The sequence below is a fragment of the Malurus melanocephalus genome, unplaced genomic scaffold, assembly GCF_030028575.1.
Source record: "Malurus melanocephalus ecotype Western Australia unplaced genomic scaffold, MMel_1.1 scaffold_377, whole genome shotgun sequence".
NCBI lineage: Eukaryota > Metazoa > Chordata > Aves > Passeriformes > Maluridae > Malurus > Malurus melanocephalus.
In genome coordinates, this window is record NW_026623609.1 from 664,310 (window position 1) to 687,881 (window position 23,572).

The 23,572-nt window shown below is 40.4% G+C and overlaps 1 protein-coding gene across 2 annotated transcripts in view; it reads left to right on the top strand.

Annotated features, from left to right (window-relative positions):
• Positions 1–99: 99 nt before the first annotated feature.
• The window catches only part of SBNO1 (strawberry notch homolog 1), a 32,263-nt gene continuing 8,790 nt past the window's right edge, over positions 100–23,572 (top strand). The window contains 22 exon segments of one of the 2 annotated variants that reach the window (XM_057378877.1): positions 100–256; positions 6,500–6,633; positions 7,082–7,186; positions 8,562–8,871; positions 10,835–10,935; positions 12,050–12,146; positions 13,224–13,384; positions 14,361–14,494; positions 14,642–14,732; positions 15,675–15,836; positions 16,357–16,492; positions 16,570–16,675; positions 17,851–18,004; positions 18,092–18,274; positions 18,465–18,562; positions 19,229–19,380; positions 19,913–20,110; positions 20,368–20,538; positions 20,627–20,796; positions 21,516–21,647; positions 22,807–22,942; positions 23,363–23,475. In XM_057378877.1, the coding sequence (XP_057234860.1) occupies positions 6,502–6,633; positions 7,082–7,186; positions 8,562–8,871; positions 10,835–10,935; positions 12,050–12,146; positions 13,224–13,384; positions 14,361–14,494; positions 14,642–14,732; positions 15,675–15,836; positions 16,357–16,492; positions 16,570–16,675; positions 17,851–18,004; positions 18,092–18,274; positions 18,465–18,562; positions 19,229–19,380; positions 19,913–20,110; positions 20,368–20,538; positions 20,627–20,796; positions 21,516–21,647; positions 22,807–22,942; positions 23,363–23,475 (3,042 nt within the window). In that variant the 5' untranslated portion in view covers positions 100–256; positions 6,500–6,501. 2 annotated transcript variants of the gene reach the window in all.

Below are 23,572 nucleotides of genomic sequence, written 5' to 3' on the forward strand. Positions count from 1 at the left end.
GGGGGCGCGTCACGTGGCAACGAGCGCGCGCCAGCAGCGGGCGGTGGCTGGCGGGGTCACGTGGGCGGGGAGCGCGCGCGGCGCGGCGGGGGGAGGGAGGCGCGGCCCGGGTCACGTGGTGCGGGCGGCCCCCGGCCCCCCTCCCCTGTGAGGGGAGGGAGGGCAAAGATGGCGGCTGTGAGTTAGAAAGCGGCGGGCGGCGGGGCCGGCGGCGGAGACTTCCAGGAGCCCGCGGGAGGATCGAGCGCGACAGAGAGTGAGTTCCGCGCTGCCCTTTTGCCTGGCGCTGCGTCTCCTTGGCCGCACTGGGCCGCTCCCCTCGCTGTGGGGCCGCCCCGGGGGTTTCCTCCCCTCAGCTCCTCACTGGGGCCCGCGGTGGCGACGCKGGGGTGTCCGGGGGGGGACCCGCCGTACTGGGAGCGGCTTCGCGTCTCCCTCGGTCCCTCAGCCCCGGAGCGCTGTGCGGCCGCCCCCGCGAGGGTCCCAGTGGGCCGGGGGCGGTGCGGCGGGCGGGGGGAGACGCCGTCGCCGCCCCGGCGGAGCCCCGGGTGTCCCAGGAACTTGGTGCCCGGGGGCGTGCGGGGGCGGCCGGCGGGGCCCCCCGCTTCTGGGGAAGCGCTTCTCTAACGGGGGCGGGCGCGGCGGAGGGTTTGGCCGCCCCCCCGCCGCATCCCTGCGCGGGCAGAGCCCCCCGGCCCGCGCCTTTGTGCGCTCTTTCCGCGGCTGGTGATTGTTGAGGTTTGAAATGGAGAGACGACTAGGGGGGGATGGGGGTGTTTGATTTATGGTGCCGGAGCGGCTCCGAAAGCCGCCGTGAGACGGAGCCCTCCCGCCCTTCCCCGGGCTCGCGGTGCTGTTGAAGGGATCTTTAAAAAGAGGTGAAGGTTGGAAACAAAAAGTCGCGCATGGGACAGGATTACGCAGCCGATTCTGGCCCAACCCGGAAGTTTATGTCGGGAACACGTGTTGGTGGGAAGGTGGCGAGGCAGGAGCCGCCGACCCCCCGTCTCTCCCGTCACCTCCCCCGGGGCTTCCCCGCCCAGCCGAGCCCTCCGGGGCCCCGCTGCTCCCGGGGAGCTGAACCGCGGCGACAGACACGGCCTCAAAGTCCAGGGACTCTTAGCGAGTGCACCTCAAACAGAGGTTGCTAGGGTGAGTAATAGTTTAACGTAGAAATGCCCCTACAGTCTGATGGGGAAGAGGCCTTGTGGGTTTTTCTTCTGGTTTTTTTTAGGTTTCTTTATTATTTTTAGCTGACCAGGTTCCACGCTGCTTTTGAGAGTGTAAATTAGAACTCTTGTACTTTCTTTCATAGGCAGGTTCTACGTGTTTGATACCTGTTAATGATGAGGCAATTTTTTGAAATGCTTAAAAAAAACCCTGTTTGAATTGATCTATTAGGTAACTCCAGAGTAAGTAAAAAAAAATTACTGTGAACAAACGACACAGTCTGAAGTTAGGAATTTACTCAGTGGTAGACTGTTTGGCTTTAGACGACCAAGGTTGTGTCTGGATTAAAATTATTTAAAAGCATGCATTAATGTTTTGCAAGCTGCYGTCCCCGAAAATTGAAAATCTGTAGTTGATGMTGTAAAGCAAAAATTGAAATTGTGTAACAGCGTGACATTTGAATTGGTATTTTGTATCTGCCTCACAGCCATGAAATGTTCTATTTGTATGCAATCTTAATATTTAGAAATAGAATGTGGGCAGTTTGTCTTTTTGTCCAGGTTATTTCTTTGGTTWCAAAACTGGCTGAGAATTACCCCACTGAAGCAGCTCCTTGATACAGGTAGTGGTGCTTTGAGGCACACCTGGAACTGGCTCCCAGGCTAAAACTAAGGATCCTAGTGCTCACGTGCTGCTCTTTTTTCTTTGTGGTTTTACTTCTTAAAAACTTTCACTACTGGCCAAATTACCAGCAGCAGCCTTTTAGTCTGAAATATGATTTCATGCCGAWTTATTGCATTGTTAAGTCTTTTAGTATTTTCTGAATTTCACGTTTGCAGGCCATGTAACGTGACAGTTGTAAATTCTGTAAAACAGKCGTTAAAGAGAATTGAGGCAGAGTTGAACCCACAGTACCCTGAAATGTCCCTCATGTCCTTGAAAGCTTTGATGTTTGAGCAGTAACCAGCCTTGGAAAAATGAGAATTACTTCTCCAGGATTGGAGTTAACTTAGGATTTTTGTGAAAACAACTKTGTACATGTAAATGCACAATTAGCTACAGGTCTTGAGGTTAAAGCATGGAAGGATGAGTGAGTTTAGTAATTAGGGTTTTGCTCTTTGACTGAATGGTGACTTGCAGACACCAGAAGGGGTTGGGTTGTTTGAGTTCTTTTTATTGTTACCCAGGTTGCCTTCTGGAGCCAAAAGCTGCAMGATGAGCAGAACCCACGTGGATATCCAGAGAATCCTGTTGGGTGGGATGGGGCTTAGCAGCCCTTACACCTCTGCTCTGAGAGGCTGCAAAAGGAGATGTGAAATTTTCAGGTCAATAACAGCTCACGGTTTAGACAGGCAGCGAATTTGCAGGGCAAAGTTGTCTTGTCTCTGCAACTTCAGTATTTGTGTGATATTTTAAATGGCTTCCAGTACAGTTCAGGTGACATGTGTTCCTCAAAAGCCAGTGGGATAAACCTTTCCAGTAAAAGAGCAAGAGCTGCTTAACACTGTTTGTGTCCCAGTAGAGAAATTAAACCCAGGTTTGCAGTTGGGTACACCACAGATCCCAGGTGTGTGAAGGGCTTGGGAATATCTGTGCCTGGTTGATTGTGATGTTTGGTTTGGACCAGCTTGTGATACTGTAATTGGTTATGGTTTTTAAATAAGTACTTTAGGCATGCAGTGTTACAATGTGTAACTCACAGATGTAAAAATCGAAAGGCTTTTCATTSTTTGGGATTCTACCCTTATCTTTCTTAGGGGAAACAGAGCAGGTTGCTTGACATGCATTTTAGAATCTTTTTTTTTTCTTCTTTTTTTTTTGTTTTGTTTCTTTGTACCAAAGCTAAAATGGAAGGAGAGAAAGAGCCAGGTTGGCATGGATACATGACATGATATTAAACATGGCATTCTGGTTTTGTATCTTTAAATCAGGAATTATTTACATAATGTTCAGTGATCAGAAAATCATCTCTTTATCAAAGTTTAGACTATATTCTTCATCAGAAGGGCACCTTACAGAAATGTTTGATGTATTTTGGTAGCCMKTCTTRAAAAGGCAGCAGTTTGTTTTTGATYAATACAAAGAAACTRATAGAGATACTAGTATTGTTGAAATTTTATAAATACTTTTTTTTTAGTTTGATTTAATAGGCTGATTCTTGCTCAGTGACATTGGACTACCTCACTAAACATAGACGATCTTATCTGCAAGATTCTACATGCTCAAAACAGTTCTTCGAGTGATGAAATGCTCAGGGAACAGCTTGTAATATTCACAACTTTTTAATAAGTATTTTCTTTTGAAGATGTGGCAAACAGGTCCTTATATAGTATTGCCAAGGCTGAGCTGCAGAGCTCGATAAAGTCACTTCCACTTGTGTTAACTGAGGAGCCTCCTACCTTGCAAGATTATGGAGCTGCTTCAGCCTGATAATGTTTTAAGCTTAACTAGCATGTGCTACAGAAAATAAACTAAGTTATCACAACGTGGCTTTTCCTGTATTTTTTTTCTTCCTCATTGAATTTTCTTGCTAAATTAAAATGGGGAGGGTGGGCAGCATTGGTGCTTGGAAGTTGCACAAAGCCTAAAATTGGTGCTAAATATTCAATGACTTCTAATGTAAAAATTCTAGAAGTTCAGAATTCCTTTTGTWCCAAACAATGCAGCTTTGTTCCTACTGTACAGAAACAAAATAAGTGAAACTAGTCAAACTTTCATTGTCCAAACTGACAGACAAACAATTGCTGTTGTTTTACTGAGCTTTTTGCTGGGTTGTGAGCAACCATGAATTTTTAAGACTTCAAATTGGGGWTATGGGGGGAGAGATGGAGCTGGGGGATTTCTTACATGGAAACAGTCCCATGAGAAAGGGAGGCTTCTAAACTGGAGATACTCTGGAATTGTAGGAATTGCTTTTCTACTTTCTATCACCAGTCATCTAGTGAAAGTTTTGAAGTAAGCAAGTAAAGCATTATCATGAATTGTGTTTTTCTGAGTTCTGAAACTGTTTTAAGATATCTGAGCCATTGTGTTTTTAAAGGTTAAAAATGTAGAGTTCTGTGTCATCAYAGATATTTTAAACTTGACTTGAAACAGAGGTGATGGGTTGTGACACCTTGTAGGATGGCTGGGGAAGATGTGTTTTTGTGCTGTTGGTGTGGGKTTTTTTTTCTAGGCCTTGGTTTTGCTTTGAGTCTCAACTTCTTAGAAGGCCTTCATATATTGTGAGAGCAGACTAGAAGTTTGAGGTTTTTTTTCTCTAAGGACTCTTAAAAAGCCCAAAGCTGCTGACTTCCTGTGCCTCTTCAGTACAATCACTTAACTCTCAACCAAGTTTAGTCATATCTTCTTTTAGTTGTGTGGTGATCATAACTCCATACAGACTAAAGAATGTCATAATTGGCACTTTTTTCTGTTGTACATTTAGACATTTTAGTTTATTTGTCCTTTAAGCAAAGGTGTAGCCCTAGTTATGGTTTTAAGTGTTTTGGAGCTGCTGTTTTGATGGGGTGACCTGTGTTAATTCCCCTTCTGTAGCAAAATTCATCTTCCATAACTGGTCTCAAGTTCTGAACACCAAAAGTACTGATAAGCAAAAAKTTCATCTTAAACCTCCCTCCCCTTAAATCTTTCTAATTAGTAAACAATGCTGCAAGCTTCTAAACTTAGATGTGATGGTCACTGTTAAGATTTTAGTCTGATGAAAATTAAGGGTTTATCGTATTTAATTTGTATATGGAGTCYCCTTTTGTGAGTCAGGAAGTGCACTCTTTCTGGAATGAAAGGTGAAACTAGAAGTCAGTTCTTACCATTTTTGTGGGCCGATTCAGGGTTCTAGGAGACAGATTAGTGGGTGGTGACWTCCTTTAATGGAGCTGCCATGTTAATTAAATCTGCTAGATATCTTAATATTTCTTAATAACTTCTGTACCTCATAGCAACAAACCAGGCCATTCTGCCAGTTTATTTGGTCACCACAAATGCCTTTAAAAAAGAAGAGTCTGATTCTGTCAAGCAAGTGGTGTTTGGTGAGGCTGTGTGTGGTCAGTAGCAGTCCCACCAGTTGTTTGTTGCTTTGGTATTGCTTGGAGTATCTCTAATTCTTTAATGCTTAAAAATGTATATTTTTCTTGTGCCAGTACCTTGTATCCACTACYTGTAGTGCCGCCATCTCAGTAAGAATCCACAAAAAGAAAGTTTCTCCTTGCTATTGGACAGACTAAAACTAGGAAGAGTAAGAACTAAGTGCCTGAGGCTTGACTTATTACAAGAATTACCTGTTCTGCTAAATGTGCTGAGGAATATGTGTGACCAACCAGCTGGATGTGGCTTAGTTGTGCRTATAGAAGGGATAAGCAAGGGAATGCTGTTTTAGAGTCTTGTGAATGAACATCTAAAATGCCAATAAATAATTTTGTCCTCTTACCTGCTTTAGAGTAGGTGTTTGGCTTCATTGGGTTTCAATGTTTTGTTACCAGTGGGTGTTAAGGGGTGTGGAGGGTAAGTGAAATTAAGATCTGCTTGAGATGTATTTTAGAGTGTATAAGCAGCAGCTCAAGTTCTGTGAAATCATTTAATTTTTGTTTTAATACTAGGGGGCAGATGGGTTTCCTTCTTAAGCAAGTGAAATCTGTTATCTTTTCTCTTCATCTTTAAATATGCAGTATTTGGCTTTTTAATAAGTTTTTATRCTGTCTAGAATAGCTTTTTGAAATTAGTTTTGCTTGTCCTACACATAAAGGAGTCTGTGACCTGCTGGTAGTGTCCTATTTAATAAGCAGTTACATACTATAATAGTGGCACATTTGTTCTTTCCACTATGCAAAACAAAATTTCTCCAGTGAATGAATGTAACCTAATGTAAGGGCAAGCAAGAAATAAAAGCTTTCCATATAAGCTCTTTATCACTAACTTGTTACAAGATAAAGTAAATGAGTTTTAATTGTGATTCCCTTGTGCAGTTGCTTCACCGACAAAGACAGATCATTAGCATAACATGGTCTCACCATTTCTGCTCTTGGTATTTCATGTAATGCTTGAAGATGTAGTACCCCAAAGACTAGAAAAGGTGTTGTAAGTTTATGGGTATGATAGCATTTTATGTGATTAACTCTTTAATTCTCCCTGCTTTTAAATGTGATGGTTATGTTGGAAAACCTACAAATAAACGAAAGAACCAGAGCAAATCTAGAAAGTGAAACTGTGTAGAGAGACTGCACCATGAAGGCCCTTAAATCCAGGAAATGGAGTTGTGTGTGGCCAAAAAATAATCAGAATTAAAAGTTCCTTGTATTTACAGGGATTTTTTGTTGGTTTTTTTTTTTTTTAGAGATGGTGGAGCCCGGACAAGATCTGTTGCTTGCTGCTTTGAGTGAGAGTGGAATCAGTCCAAATGATCTCTTTGATATTGACTCTCCAGACGTGGTTCTTGCAAATCCAGCACCAACTCCAGCTGTTCAGCAGGTTAAAACATGAACACAGGGGTTTGTTAGAGGCCATGAGAACTTGGGTTTGCTGTGGTGGAGGGAGGGGTTGAAGGGGGTGGTGTCCATAGCAAATGGTTGAAAAATGTGGAGCTTTCATAAATTTCTTGCTTTGTAGTACTGAGATTGGAAAATGACTTTCTAATTAATTTTATACTTCTATACAAAAAAGCAATCTGAAACACACTTGAGGTCAGTACAACCYCTGGATGTGACATGGGGACTTGGTGTCAGGTATCCATGGAGACCTGTTGTGTCATTGGGTTTAGGTGCTCTACAATAAAATTCATAAAAGTGTAATGAAATACAGCATTTAAGCTCCATGATGATCTTCACTTTGCCAGACTGTGGCCATGTCAGGCACAGCCTGGGAACAAAAGCCTCAAGGTTTTACTCCTGCTTACTTGTTTGCTTTCTTCCCTCTGCAGTCAGTACCGCTTAGTGCGTTAGAACTGGGCCTGGAGACTGAGGCTGCAGCTGCTGTGAAACAAGAACCAGAGACTATTTCTACTCCAGCCTTATTAAATGTTCGGGTAAGAACTGGTGCTCTGGGATTTARATGGGGAAGGGGCTTAACATGGGCTGGGCACCAGGTGCCCACTAAGCTGCTTTATCACTCCCCCACCTCAGTTACACAAAGGCCAAAAAACTATGGTGAAAGGCTCATGGGTTGAGATAAGGACAGGGASATCAGCAATTTGTCTTGGACAAACCAGACTTAACTCGAGGAAATTAATTCATTGCCAATTAACAATGGAGTAGGAAAATGAGAAATAAGAACRAATCTAAAAATACCTTCTCTCCACTCCTTCCTTTGTCCTGGGCTCAACTTCACTCCTGGCATCCATGGTCCTCTGTGGCCTGTGGAAGGAGTCATTTTTCCAGCACCTGGGGAACCTCCTCCTCTTGCTTCACTGACCTTGATGTCTGCAGGGTTTTCTCACCTATTCTCACTTCTCYCTCCTGGCTGCTGATTGTGCAAGAGTTTTTACCTCTGTTAAATACATTCTCACAGGCACYASCAGTGTCACTGGCTGGCTGAGCCYTGGCCAGGGATGGGTCTGTCTTGCAGTGGTTTGGACTGGCTTTATCAGATATGGGGGAAGCTTCTAAACCCTCCCCTGCCACCAAAACTGTTCCACATCACYCAATCCAGTGCATTAGTAAAATGTAACAAAAGAGGTGGACTGTAAAATGCCCCTTGGCCATCATCTGTATTCTGCTTATACTGAGACTGCAAAAGCTGAGCATACCTGTGGGTTGATGTGATCCCTGTGACAAAGAAGACAGAGCAATGTACAGAAAAACATTTTGAGGTGTCATATGTGCATTTATTTTCCCTGTATGTAAATTCAGAGATAAAAAAGTTGTGTAGACTTGACTCAGACCCAAACTGTGTGCCACCTTTTCTGTGTGAGCACGGTAGTTGTGGTGCTTGCACTTGAAATGAGGATATGAAATCAGGTCTGGAGGAAGGTGGAGTGCAGTGCAGTGGGTCTGAAAGGCTGCACTTACACCTTAAGTAATCCAAGTTTTGTTCTCTTGACAATTGTGCAGATAGCTTGTGTATTCAAAATTCTTTCACTCAGGTTTTCTATGCCTGTAGTAGTCACATATTCTACCTGGATGATGAATTTTTAGTTTTATTTATTTTTTATTTCCTTTCCCTTACCTTAAAGTAAAATTTTAAAATAGCCTTCTAAAATATGTACAATGTTTTGAGAGATACTTCTTGCTCAGATTCTTGCAGCTCAAGATAGTTACTCTGGCATTTTCACCATGTTATTTGAAGACATTACAAGTGTCTTCTAAAAAGTGCTGTATTCTATGCACTAAATGAATGGCTAATAAAGTTTGCTCTTTCTTTTTAACTGTCTTCTGAAAACTTCCCTGCTTCTTTGTTACCAGCAACCACCATCCACCACAACCTTTGTGCTGAATCAAATAAATCAGCTTCCAACTCTGGGGACGACAATAGTGGTGACAAAAACGACGCCTGTCACAACCTCAAGGCAGACGATCACTGTAGCAAAGATCATCCAGACCAGCACAACCACTCGGCCCTCGGTGGCAGCACCAGCAGTTCGAAATGCCTTGACCACTGCACCTTCCAAGGACCAGATTCAGCTGAAAGATCTGCTCAAGAACAATAGTCTTAATGAACTCATGAAATTGAAGCCACCTCCTAATATTGCCCAACCGGTAGCAACAGCAGCAAGTGAGTTTTCTTCTTTCTTTGYAATTGCGGTATTTTAGACAGTAGTGAAATAACAAAGATCTTTGCATCTCTTGGATTTTGATTGATTAGTACAGTATGGTGAAATGAAATGGTTCAGGAAACCTTATAAATTTCATTCTAACTGTGGTATTAGAGTGCAGGGTGAAGTAGTACGAAATAACATACTTTTAAGAAAATTAAACTCTTGATTTACTRCRTGGAATGWGAAAAATGACWGATAGAGCTGGGAAATKGGTAAAATTAATTTGTGAACATTACTGAAGTCTTATTAGCTATGTTACTGTAGTCTCCTATAGAGACTATAGAGTAGTTCCTGTTCTATTTTATACTTGGAACTACAGCAAACTAGTACTTTTTTTTATTTAGCATCTTCCAAGCTAGATTTGTAGCACATGATAAAGCATTTCTGTGAAGTGTCTCCTACAAAAGAAAAGTCTGTCCCTTTGTTTCATTGRAGGCATCAGATCTATTGTTTAAAAACTGCTGTTTGTTTTCATATTATTTTCATTATTTTCGTGTTACTTCTGAAATRTTACATTAACTTAAATGCCACAAGTACTTTGTCRCACTTTATCACACTCTAAATCTTCATTTTGTGGTTTCTTCAATATTTCCTTGTATGTTATTTCTAACATGTGGTCAACGTATATAAGCTGCATGTGTGTGAACTTTTAATATTTTGAAGTTATTCTGGATTTAGCATGAAGTTATGGTCAGACTAGTTCCATTTGAAAATACTGCTGCTTTTTTCTGAAAGATACACAGGCATTTTCTGGATTAGTGTTATTTTCATTGTCTCTGAAACAAGCTTTGCTGATTTTATAGGTGTGGTTGGCATAACCTATTTTTCTKTATGCAGAGAGTGTGCGGTACAGGAGCTGTCTGTTAGAGCTGAAACAAAAAGCTGAATGTGCTTCCTTGTGTCATTGCTTTCTGTTAGGGAGTGGCTGCCAAAACCTCAGTTGGGACATGAACTGAGGTTGGGGTGGGGAGTAAAGGAAGTGAAGAAGAAKAGGGGAGAAAGCAGAAGGKGATAAGTCAGTCCTATTAAACTGAGTGAAAACTCAAAGCACAGAACAGGTGACATCAATATACAGTAACTGTTAGACTGACACAACTGCAGAAAACAGTTTAATYTTTTGTGTAAAGTTAAAAGGAGACCTGCAACTTCTAGAACAGCATTCCTAATCTTATTTGTGTTCCCATGTCTCTGGATCTTTCCTCATGTTTGTTAAAAAAAACAAATACTTGTAGCAAAGAGAAGCTTTTGAAAGGAAAATGGTCTTTTTGTATAATTCAGGCAGCAGTTCTACATGGGAAAGTATTAAAAAGTTAAATTATGCAGTGTCTTTGAGGAAAACATTTATTTGTGCAAGTGCCCTAATTGTTTTTAGGGGCAATTATGCTAAGTTTATTACAAGCAGTGACATAATGGAAGTTTGACAGCTGCTTTCAATGTTTTGCATCCGTCCTTATGCAAATTATTTTAGTTCTTTACTGAGCCCTGTTCCTAGTTCTTTCCAAATGTGACTGAGGACAGGAAAGTTAATAAATGGTGGTCTTAAAGGATCCYRTTATTAACTTGAAGCAACTTAGTCCAAAGTGTTGACCTTTAATTTTACAGAGCTAATGGTAATTTCTTCCAAGGTKGTAAGTGCCACCAGAMTAGGTAAGTAAATTTYTGTTGAAACATTGGCCTTTCTGTTTAGTTGTTAATGGAYACAGTRGCATTGCATAGGARGTTCCKTCAGTCAAAGGAGTAACAGGATTTAACTCCTTGCTSAGACTTGTTAATTTGGATGGGAGTATTGATTGTGTTCTTGAAGCATCAGTGTGCTGCTGGATGCTTTAAACTTGTCTTCCAGCTCACTTACAGAACAGCATGTTAATCTTAGTTGATGTCTGGAGGGAATTCCTGTAAACAACAGCTTTTCTTTTGCAGCTGACCTAAGCAATGGTGCAGTGAAGAAGGAGGCTTCCACAAAAGAGGTAGCAAGAATATGGATAAATGACATTAAAATGAGAAGCTTTTCACCGACTGTGGTAAGTGGCACAACTTATTGATTTGCCAAACAAATGTGTTGCTGTCCATAAACGGTTGTGAGCAGTTTCAGGAGTTACTTATACTTGTGTGTGGTAGAACTGGCAAGTGCATCTGTTTGTTCAAAAGGTCAGTTGCTCCAGTAGATGAAACTTGGTTAGATGACTGAAGTTAACAGCTGTGTAGAGCAGACTTAGAGAGTAAATGACAATTTGAAGAAATTACTGTCCTTAGCAGAACATGGTGTGGGCCCAGAAGGGTGTGGCTCTGATTAAAGGTGATAAGCATATCACTTACCCTGGGTTAAGGCATTTCCTTTTAAAATAACTAGCAATAAGGAAACTAAAARACTTCCCTCTAGCATGGCTGTCCTCATGGGCAGTTGAATTGAAGATTTAAATTGAGTATCATTCAATTTTCTAAATGTAATAAAATTATATTCTGATGCTGTAAAAACACTTGAGTTTTGGCATCTTCTCTGATAGCTAGACTCAGGCTGAGGTTTGGGAAGARCTGTGCTCCTCAGTGACTGGCATGCACAAAGGATTTTCCATATCACTTCTTTTGTATTGAACATTAGTAGTTTTGGAAGATGTTTGATTTTTCATTATTAAGTGCTTGACAAATATTTATATATTGACATTGATCAGGGTCACAGTAAATRGGTAACTGTCAGGTTTCAGAGACTGGAGAGAACTGACTATTKAACTATGAAGTTGTGAAATGATGTCATGAATGTGAAATTGCAGGAGGCTTCAGGGGAGCACCTGAACATTAAGGSTGTTGTGTTTTCAAGGYAGTTTTCTTCAAGTCCTAGTCTGATTTTAATCTGCTGTAAGAAGAGTTTCTTTTTAATTCTGCTTATGTGAGTTTGGAGTACYTRATCTCCTTGCAAAGAAGAGGAAGTTCCCTGATTTTATGTCTTTAGAGGCTTGTTCAGAGTGTAAGAAATCTACATTTGTCTGTAGTTTCCCCAGCAATTCACTATTTTGTCTGCTACATGTGTTAAAGCACATCAGTGCAAGTTTGTCCTCATTTCCTTTCTCAWATTAATCTCCAAACCAGGGAATATTCACAATGTGCTGTTTGACTAACACAGGTGTTTCTCTATTCCAGAAAGTGCCACCAGTAAAAGAAGAGGAGGAACCTGAGGAAGAAGATGAAGAAGAAATGGGCCATGCAGAGACTTACGCTGAATATATGCCAATAAAACGTATGRYCTGATCTTTTGTTACATCAGAAGGCTGATTTGCTTTGAGAGTTTACTCTTTTGTAATTTCTAGCACAGAAAGTAGATGCTCTCTGAAGTTAACAGGGCCTGAATATGTTGTGGTTTTCCTAGGAAATTTATCTTCTGTACTACTTAGGTTTGGCAGATAAGTGGATTTTTAAACAGAAGAGGAATTCTTCAGAGTATCTTTGAGCTGTATTTGTTTCACAGATATGACTGATGAACCAAGATCAGGCTTTTTTTTACCTCTGTTAAGATGCCTTGTGCTTCAGCAGAGGAAATTTAATAAAGGAATTAAGTGCTCACTGCTACACTTAGAAATCTAGTTTGAGTTTTTTGGTGTGAAATCACCCTAAGCACATTCTTCCTGCATTGTTCCTGGCTGACTACTTAGAAGTGGCTSTTGGTTGTTTTTTGAGTGAATCTTTTACTGCTGTTAATTGCCATCTCCWCTTTTTTCTCTCTTCTTTATTGTACTCATTGGCAACAAGCTGTTACCTTGTTTCCAAAGTACAGTGACCTGCTGTAAAAGTAAGGCAAAAATTTTGCAGGGAGTTTGTAGCTAAATGGTTAATTTTTACTGTTACTGATGAGATCTGTCTGCAATTAAACCATGTCTGTTCTAAATCTTTTCTCCTCTCATTCTGCTTTAAAATGGCATTACATAAATAGTGAGAAGAATGTTGCTTTTGTGATTCTGACATCCTGAGGCTGCTTCTGGCCTTTTAGGAAGTCAAGGTTCAAACTGGTTTTTCTCAAATAAGTCAAGTAACAAATACTTTAATTTTCTGTTAAGTGAATTTTATCTAATTTTGTAAAAAGAGGGGGGAGGTGGTGAGAAAGTTAAGATTGCAGTTAAAAATTTGGATTAATGTGTTCCTTCATATGCARTGCARTTTAACACTTAACAGATTGTTGCARTGAAACATACTTCTTGTTGAGTTCAGCCTTTGCAGTCACAATTGTCATTTGTTTGGGTAAATATAATAACTTGTGCTGCAGCAGCAGAACTCTATATTTTGTTTTCATCATCTTTCCTTCCCCTTGTTTCTTAACCAGTAAAAATCGGTCTACGTCACCCTGACCCAGTAGTGGAAACCAGCTCGTTATCCAGTGTGACTCCTCCTGATGTGTGGTACCAGACTTCAATATCAGAAGAAACAATTGATAGTGGCTGGTTGTCAGCTTTGCAGCTCGAGGCAATCACTTATGCAGCCCAGGTATGCCAGACATCAGTGCAGCTTAAAAGCTAACAGAGAATTTAAGAAGAAAAACTGCTATCTGACAAGTGCAGCTATGTCAGTTTTACAAGGAGATAAAATAATAAGAGCTTAAAGGTTTGAGTTGTATTAGAAGATGGCAGGTGAGCCTCAGCTCAGATATATGTGAGGTAATACACCTAGGAAAGCTTTTTCTAAACCACTTCCATGATGCTGATCTCTAACTGTCTTAAAACTCAGGGAAAAAAACATGTTAGTCATTTTTATTTCTCTGAAATAACTTAATGGCTGCAGTAACATCAGGCTGAGAAAGCCAGCCCTGTTTGACGTCATTGGGAAGGGTAAAGAGAACAGGACTGGGTGCTATTTTACTGCTGAATCAAACCTCAGTGTGCCCACCCCAGTGTGTGCAGCACTCTGTGTGCTGGGGAAGGGGGGTAGTGGAGCTCAAGGACAACTAAAATGGTCACAGGAGGGAAAAAGTCATGAAAAGAGAGTGACACAGCTGGGGCACCTGGGGCTGGAGAGGAGAGAAATGAATGGGAATGAAATCAGGGTTAAGATAACCAAGAAGTGAGTGATACCACTCAAAAAGAACAAAGTAGAACTTGGTGACACTGACAGGAGATTGGTTTAAAATGGGGTAGATTCAGAATACTGCATTCCACAGGCTGTGGATGTCTGGGTCTTGATGCTACAAAAGTGCTTATCAGTGGGTTAAGAAAAGGCACAGAAAGTATTGGACAGATATTTAGAGTAATTCTGGGTGCTGAGAGGAGAAAGGGGAGAATGGATCACATAATGCAGTGAGGGTGCTATGCTGTCCCTAAATAAAATCCCCTCTTCCTGCTGCCAGGAGTTTKCTTGGACCACTAAACTCCTCCAATAGGATGTTTCTTATGTTTGCTCTTTTCTGACAATCCWCTGTGATGTGTTCTGGAGAATGGGTACAAGTTTTTTGTTCTTTCTCCTACAGCAACATGAAACATTCCTGCCCAATGGAGACAGAGCTGGATTCTTGATAGGTGATGGTGCTGGTGTAGGAAAAGGAAGGACCATAGCTGGAATAATCTATGAAAATTACTTGTTAGGCAGAAAAAGAGCAGTCTGGTAAGTGTGTCAGGATTTGTTAGAGCAGACACTCTAGTGACTCTATGACTTAAATTCGGGGTCATCTGTCTTCTGACAAATGTTCTAGCAACTGCCTTTTGAGCTTCTGCTGTAACTTACAGAATATGCTTTGTTTTATATCTTCAGGTTTAGCGTGTCAAATGATCTGAAATACGATGCTGAAAGAGATTTGAGAGATATTGGAGCAAAAAACATATTGGTGCATTCATTAAACAAGGTGTGGAAACTTTTTACTATGTACAGTTGAGGCAAACCTTTAGGTACGCTTGTGTGACGAGTTGTGCATGTTGACTGTTTTAAGAGCAAGAATGTACTAATTTCAATAAATTTGCTGTCTAGGTCTTGTTTGACAGGCCTTAATCTTACAAAGAACCAYRCAGAGCTTGAAGTTARTMATGTAAATAGGCCYCTTGKAGGATTAAGTCTTAGCATGTGTGCTTTTTTTTWWWWAAAGTACACTTCAAGCCAGTACTGACACTACTAGTAGAGTATTTTCTAGTAAGTTGAAATACYCTTTACATCTTTAAAGCTTTGTAGCATTTGAATTTTTTCCCTTCCATCTCTCAGTGCACATTTTATACGTAATGCATTTTATGTGTAATACTTGAATAATAGACTTGCACAGTGATTTATTAAAGTAGCAGTGGTGTGTGGAGTTATTTTTGGAGACACTGYCTCTGCTCTGGATTAGCAGCTTAAATTGTGAATTGTGGTTACTGATTGAATTCACTGAACTTAAAAGTTTTGTTTAAGTTGGTATTTTTGCTTTGTGAATTCTTAATTTCTGAAACAAGRCTTTAGAAATCATTGTTTATGGTAGCAATGGTAAATACACTTGGGATGTTGGCTCAAAGGGGATACATTGAAACTAAAATCTCAATTGTATTTAAATTAAGGAAATCAAGTAGCCAAAGAATGTGTGTGTTAAGCTTTTGAAGCCTCAGATTTAGTCTTCCTTAAGTGTATTTTGAAGTAAGGCCCTRTATAACCCCATAACCACATTGCCATATGTCATCTGTGCCCTGATCATGATACGGGGTTGAGTGGCTCCAAGTGTTCACACTTTGAAAGTTAAGACCACCAGCATCCCTTAATCATCTGGTAGGTGGGATTAAGGAGGGGTCTCTTGATTAATTTCTGTAATTTCTGTTTATTGCAGTTCAAGTATGGGAAGATTTCTTCCAAACATAACGGAAGTGTAAAGAAAGGTGTCATCTTTGCTACCTATTCTTCTCTGATCGGGGAAAGTCAGTCTGGTGGTAAATACAAAACCAGATTAAAGCAGCTGCTTCACTGGTGTGGTGAAGACTTTGATGGAGTTGTATCCTTTTTCTGGAGTTCGTTTGGTTATAAGCAAAGTGGTTTTCAAACTTATATCTTTAATAAGATTTGTAGGTATTCTTTATTTGTGATGGAAGTTGATTGTGTGCACGCTCTGACATTAGACTTGCAGTTTTACAGACTTYGTGCCAAACATGTAACTGTCAACTTGTTGCTATGCAACTCTGGTATGAGTGTGAAGCTTGTGGTTTTTTTCTGTATCAAATCCATAAAATTGTRCTATTATCCTTAAGAACCTTAAGTTTACACTTATATTTTTACAGACTTTTTTAATATATTAGAAATATCACGAGCATTTTCAAAAATTCAAGTGTTGGCAATTTTGCACTTACCTTCTATCTAAATATTTTTCCAAGGTTTTTAGTTAAAATGACTAGTGTCTTGTTGAGTTTATAATTTCCACCTGCCACCAGTGACAAGTAGGAGATTTTCTTGCCCTCTGTTCTAGCTCCCAATTCTAAAAATAAGTGTGATAAAGTTTTTCCTTAATAACGGTTCAGATCGTATTTGATGAGTGTCATAAAGCAAAGAATCTGTGTCCTGTTGGTTCATCAAAACCAACAAAAACAGGTCTGGCTGTATTGGAACTTCAAAATAAACTTCCAAAAGCCAGGGTTGTTTATGCCAGTGCCACAGGTATGTGCTGCTGTGTTTGCATTAATGTCTCTGTATGGTTTTGCTGGCATTGGTACAAACTTRTGTTTTTCTTCTAGGTGCATCTGAGCCAAGAAACATGGCATATATGAACCGACTTGGAATATGGGGTGAAGGAACTCCATTTAGGGAATTCAGTGATTTTATTCAGGCTGTTGAAAGAAGGTAATATTTCAAAGACCTGCAGCAAGAAGGCACGGGGTTGTGGCTGACTGTGCTCCCCATTTCCTTGTCTTCATTCTCTATTCCTCTCCAAACAWGCCCTGTCATTCTGAGATCTCCAGCTTCTAAATCTGGCAGAAATGTTATTTATCATAAGTGGTGATAAATAAGATGTTTCCCGTGTTCACAGAAAATTTTGAGAGCTTTAAAAGCTTTCTAGGAAAAGAGCCCTCTCAAAAATGTGGGTGTAAGGAAAGCAAGATACTTTCCTGCTCCTTATGAAAATACCCTGTATTGTACTGAGTATTCTCAGTGTAGGTAATGGCTCACTATTTGTAGAAGGCCTCTAATGTTTATGCATTCATCTTAGGCAATTTAACAGGAGGAAATCTTGTGCTTACTGGCATAAGAACCCAGTTCAGGGAAATTCTTTGTGCTGTTACAAGGTACTTTGTGTTTCAGAACATATTAATAATACTAAACGTAAGAGGTCAGTAGAAAACACTGCTGCTGCATTCTGTAGTGGCTGAGCATCTTGTTTTGCCTATTATAAAGCATTTTGAACCCTTCAAAATGCCACAGCAGGGCTTAGGATGTATCTTGTTTACCATCTACATGATGCATGGTTTTTCTGGACTCTGCAAATGTAGCCTCACTTCATTACTGAGTACTTATCAAATGAGCAGTAATGAAGTTAGAGCCCAGAGCCTGTGAGTAGCACAGTCACCTGTTTTGCAGGTGACTTTTGTGCTCTCAAGGTATTGCTCAAGGTGTGTTTCTGTTGAAGAGAACTGAAATTCTTGCTAATTAAATAATTTTCATACCAGCATAAATCTGAGTAACTTAATTCTGTTTGTATTCTTTTAAATCATCAGCAATTTAAAAATAGAATGCAAGAATTTGCTAATATTTGGACCAGCTACAGTTTGTGAGTGTCTCCTAATGTATCCTAGGTCATTTAGGAAAAAAGCAACTGAGTTTTACCTCTTGGARTACACTTAATAAGGCAGGGATACAGTTTTATGTAAAGACTACATTTCAAATTATTTTAAAAGCATATTCCTTCACATTTGTAAAATGTCTTTTTGTAGAGTACTTGAGGTTGCGTTTTGGGGCATTTTTTAATAATCCTTGCTCTTGAAAATTCTAATATGGACTTAATTCGTCTTCTATTGTAGGGGTGTTGGTGCCATGGAAATAGTTGCTATGGATATGAAGCTGAGAGGAATGTACATAGCCAGACAGCTGAGCTTTTCAGGTGTAACTTTCAAAATTGACGAAGTTCTGCTCTCACAGGAATATGTTAAAATGTACAATAAATCTGTGAAACTGGTAAGAACCCCTTTTTAAATTTGCTTTCTGTCTTGAGTTCTGAAAGGTTGAGGTTATTGCAGCTTGAATTCTCCTTTTCTCTTTCAGTGGGTCAGTGCTCGAGAGAGGTTTCAGCAAGCRGCCGATCTCATCGACGCAGAGCAGAGAATGAAAAAGTCCATGTGGGGTCAGTTCTGGTCAGCTCACCAGAGGTTTTTCAAGTACCTTTGCATAGCATCTAAGGTGAAGAGGGTGGTGCAGCTGGCTCGGGAAGAAATCAAGAATGGCAAAGTAAGTTGATCCAGACCTATTTTTAAACATTTRTCCTAAATGTAGAGCTATTAGATCACTTTTTAATATATTTTCAGCCATAGTAGTAGCATGCTTTTGTACTTTATGGTATCTAATGGGCAGAAATTCAGGCAAAATAAATTTACAGCTCAGTCCCAGTGACATTGTCTGGTTTTCATTTGTCCTTCAGTGTGTTGTCATTGGCCTGCAGTCGACAGGAGAAGCAAGAACATTGGAAGCTTTGGAGGAAGGTGGTGGGGAACTGAATGACTTTGTTTCTACAGCAAAGTAAGACTGAAGTTTTAAAACTGTTCTTTACAAAACTGAMCTCATCCAGTTTGGTGTGTGTGTGTAGTCATTTGTCCTTTTATGTGTCAAACATGCATCAGTGCACAGAAAGTTGGGAATTCCTTAGCACTGGTGTTCTTTACTGAAGCTGCCTGTACCTATAATCTGGCAGCATTGCTCAGGTGAGGCAGTGCTTAGTTCCTGGTTCTCCTGGCATTCCAAATGGATGTTTTCAGGTGTGAACAGCTCGTACTGTTCTCCTCAAACTGGGAGGACAGTGAGACCTGCCAAGAGTGTGCTGCATTTATACCAGAGCAAGTTATAGACCWTGACTTCCCTTTGATCAGATGGACCAGAGCCAGTCCTGAGGCTACCTGGCTGAAGATCTTAATTTATTAACTTAATCTTTTACTTAAATGGAACAATTAAAAAATGACAGTAGCAATACCATTTGTTACCAAAACCAAATTCAACAAATTATAACAGTTCTGTAAAATAAATGTCTCCTGCTTTTAATAAGGTGACAAATACAGTAATATGGGTGATAATATAGAGAGCACCCAACTGCACTCACAAGGAATCATTCTTTAGAGAAGTCAAGCAAGCTGTTAAATATTGCAGGTTTGTGATGCAAATTCCACTGAGCAACCCTTTTTTTTTAAACAGAGGAGTATTCCAGTCTCTTATTGAAAAGCACTTTCCAGCTCCCGACAGGAAGAAGCTGTTTAGCTTGTTGGGAATTGACCTGACTGCTCAAAGTAATAACAATTCACCCCGAGACAGCCCCTGCAAGGAGAACAAAATAAAGAAGCGGAAAGGTAATGCTTAAGTTCCTACTTTCACTGGCACAGTGAAAATGGAACTGCAGAACTGCCTAAGAGTGAATTTGGGGGGAAAAAAAAGGGAAAATCTGTACAATCAACTGTGTAAGATCATGTATTATTGTATTGCAGGTCTCTTAAGACTCTTGTTAGAGATAACATCTGTTAATGGCAAAGCTGCTGCTGAAGCAATATAACCTGTAAATTTTGGTCACTTTTTGCTATGGGATGTATCCCAAAATGCCTTCCATGTGTCAGACCACTTCCTGATGTAGTCCCTAAACTTTCTTTATCTTGAGGCTCAGTAAAGARAAGCCTAATACCACCCCTTCCCAARCTGATTATCTTAAAAGTAGGCAATCATAAAAAACTTGGGAGAGAGGTGTTGCTTAAAACAGATTCTTTTTATTAGTTCTGTTTTCAGAAGTTGAATATTTTTCTAGTTYGTATGGTAAAACAAACCTCAAAGTGTGTAGATTGCAAGGTTTAAATAAACTAACTTGTTTTTCTTCTGGGSTGATGGAATTAGGTGAAGAAATAAGCAGAGAAGCCAAAAAAGCTCGCAAAACAGGTGGCCTTGCAGGTAGCAGCTCTGATGAGAGTGAAAGTGAGTCTGATGCTTCAGACAATGAAGAAAGTGACAATGAGAGCTCCAAATTCTTGAGTTCTGGAGATGACGATGACTTCAACCCATTCAGAGATGAATCCAGTGAAGATGATGAAGATGGTAAGACAGTTTAAGTGTTTCATCAAGCAAGCAGCTGTATTTGCAGAGAGTAAGCAGAAAGTATTTCCAAGCATTTCAGTGAGTGACAAAGAAGTGTTTAGTGAGACTGCAATTAGTAGTAGAATTTGAAACTTCAATTAGATTTTTGTACACTACAGTTCAGACCTTTTTAAGTCACTTCATRCAATGAGAATGTATTTTTTTCAAAGGGAAGGATGGCTGCTTAGTAAATGTTTAAAACTTTCTTTTAACTTCAGATCCCTGGTTAATTAGAAAAGAGCATAAAAAAAATAAAGAGAAGAAAAAGAAGAAAAGCATAGACCCAGATTCTATTCAAAGTGCCTTACTAGCCTCTGGTCTGGGATCCAAACGGCCCAGCTGTTTCACTTCCACTGTTGGAACCACCACTTCTAGTACCAACACGTCTGGTAAGAGCAGCTTTCTTTGATGTTGATTCATTCCCTTGCAGTTAGGCAATAAAATTCTAAATCTCAAAGAGTCTTTCTTAACTTTCAGCAAACAGTAACACAAACAGCAGCTTTGTAACGAGTCAGGATGCTGTTGAAAGGGCCCAACAAATGAAAAAAGAACTGCTGGATAAACTGGAAAAGCTGGCTGAAGATCTTCCACCTAATACACTGGATGAGCTTATAGATGAACTGGGTGGTCCTGAAAATGTTGCAGAGGTAGGCTGGTGTTCACGTGTAGAGAAAAGAAGTATGTTTTTAAAGAGACTATTTATCAGTTTAAGACAGTAATCTCAGGAATGAGAGTAGAGGTTACTCTGCTGGATGCCTCTGAAAGAAAAACTTGAAGATTGTATTAGAATACAAAGAGGAGTTCTGAGTGGGTGAACACGCCATTTCTGAGATTTGATGGTTTGCAGTTGGGAAATCACATCAGTTTCTCTTTTGCTTTACTGTGGTCTGTTTCTCTAACTGGCTATAGTCAACTTTGCAGCTGGTGTGTGTTAAACAGACAGGAGCTTTAATTCACCCTCCAAGGCACTGGAGATTAAGAACCTTTATGTGTTAATGAAAAGCCTGATTAATTATTCACTCTTAATAACTTCAGAAACATGTCTTTAAGCTACCTGTCTCTATCAAGTGGCAGCATCACTGTGATTTAAAAGACTGTTAAAATCAGTGGCAGTGTCAGCTGTCTAATTTGTTTTCATAGTACTGTTGGTAAACCCCTTATTGCATTTCTATGTAGCTCTGCACTGTTGTGTTCCACATAGCAGATAATGGCATCAGCCAAAAAATAACCTGCATTCTTGAATGTAGTTTTGAACTTGGAGTAAATTATTGATTCTGTTTTAAGGGGGATAATTAACATTGCTTGGAGCTTTTGGTGCTGGTGTAATTTTGGTATTGCCACAACCAGTTTGTGTTCCCTTTCAAAGATGACAGGCCGCAAGGGGAGAGTGGTGAGCAATGATGATGGCAGCATATCCTATGAGTCAAGGTCTGAACTCGATGTGCCCGTTGARATCCTGAACATCACAGAAAAGCAGAGGTTCATGGATGGAGATAAGGTAATCCTTGAAGAGAYAGCATGTAGAAAAATGTGCCAGATGCCATAGTAACCCTGAGCTATTTGACAGTGACTTGCAGGTACTGTAAGTACTATTAAGAAGCACTTTGAGTTCACTGCTGAGTGTTCTGTTTTTCAAATCAGTGTGTTCAGCAGTCCAGTGTGTTTAAAGGTCAKCTGTAGTTTGGGTGACCTCAGAGGCCTGTGCTTGGTGTGCACCCATGTGCCAAACTGAAAGCTGGCAYCTTTAAAGTGGTTTTGTAGAACAATATGTTTTTAAAAGGCAGATTGGTGATTCGTGCCTTTGATTCATTTATCTGAATTACTGTGCACCTCTCCTTCCAAGAGGAAATAATTAAACTGGGGAATAGGGAAAACCACTGACATGGTGTGAAAACTTAAGAGTGAGGGGTGACAAGAAAAGGTGGGGTTGTTAACCTTAACGAGGATTGAGAAATAACACTGGGAGGAGTGATAGCTCCTGTCCTTTATATTGCACTCTGAAAGAAAGAAAATCCTGACCTGAATAATGGTAYAATTGCATCTRGTAAAAGTGGGGAGGGGGGAAGCCTTTCCCAGCAGTTCACTTGGGCTGTGCTGCCACAAGAGGGCAAAGGGAGTAAATGTGGTTGTGCSTGGAACTTGTGTGGTCCGTTGTGACACTTGAGGGTAAAGACTCAGGTTCCTGTAAGTSACTTGTGCACAGTCCAAACATTTACATTCTTTCAAGAAAAATGCATTCAGGTGCTGGAATGATTGGATCCTCTTCCTTGTACAGCCTTAGCAGCAGCGTTTTGTCTTTTCTGTGACTTGTTATTGGAGCGAGTTTGTGTCCCTCCCCTTTTCCTTCTAAAATACAGGCCAGTGTCAGGGAGACCTGCCCTCTGGGATGGCAAGTCTTTACTTTTCAACARCTCCCTGTGCAAACAAAGCAAAACCCACTCCTTTCCCTCCAAAAAATTCATTAGCATTTCTGACTTTGATAAAGAAAGCCACACCTTTTCTGCCTTCACTCTACTTTGTGAGTAACAGTGAAACCATTCCAGACCCGTGTTTGGTAATAGTTGTAAAACGAGATTTTTTTTTATTTTTTTAGAAACTGAAAACTGTAGCTTGGTCTTGGATTTATTGCTAACTAACAGCTTTTTTCTCAATCAAAGAACATTGCCATCATCTCAGAGGCTGCCAGCTCTGGTATATCACTGCAAGCAGACCGCAGGGCCAAGAACCAGAGGAGGAGGGTTCACATGACCCTGGAGCTGCCGTGGAGTGCCGACAGAGCAATCCAGCAGTTTGGTAAAAAACTCACTGTGTCCTTCCTCAGCAGAGTCAGGAATAGTGACTGCACTTAGTGCTAACTCATGGAACATCAGATTGAACAGACAGCCCCCTAAGGACCCCTCCAGGCTCTTTACCTATGAACAGAACCAGCTTTATCTGTGGTCATAGCTAAWTGTCTTGAGAGTTTTGAAGGAAACCTTGCAGACAAGCCTATGCTGCAGCTTTGGAGTTTTATTCACATATGAAGTATTTTATACAAGTTGCCACAACTTTTAGATTATCTATGTGCTGCCTTCTGTTTGCTGTATTACAGCAAAAACTRATTTTAAGCAGGATTAAGTTCTAGCTCTTTTCCTTGCTCTTGTTCATATTTTATTAGAAATATTCARTGAAGTAGAATTTACTTAACGTATGTGTTTCTACTTAATTATCCAGGAAGAACTCACAGATCCAACCAAGTGACTGCTCCAGAATATGTGTTCCTCATTTCTGAGCTGGCAGGAGAGCAAAGATTTGCATCTATAGTTGCAAAAAGACTGGAGAGTTTGGTAAGATGTTTCAAGAGGTCTTATCCTTCCTTTGAGAAAATGCAAGTTAGATTTCTTTCTCTTAGAAGTTTTATTTAATGACARTGGTGTGTCTTAA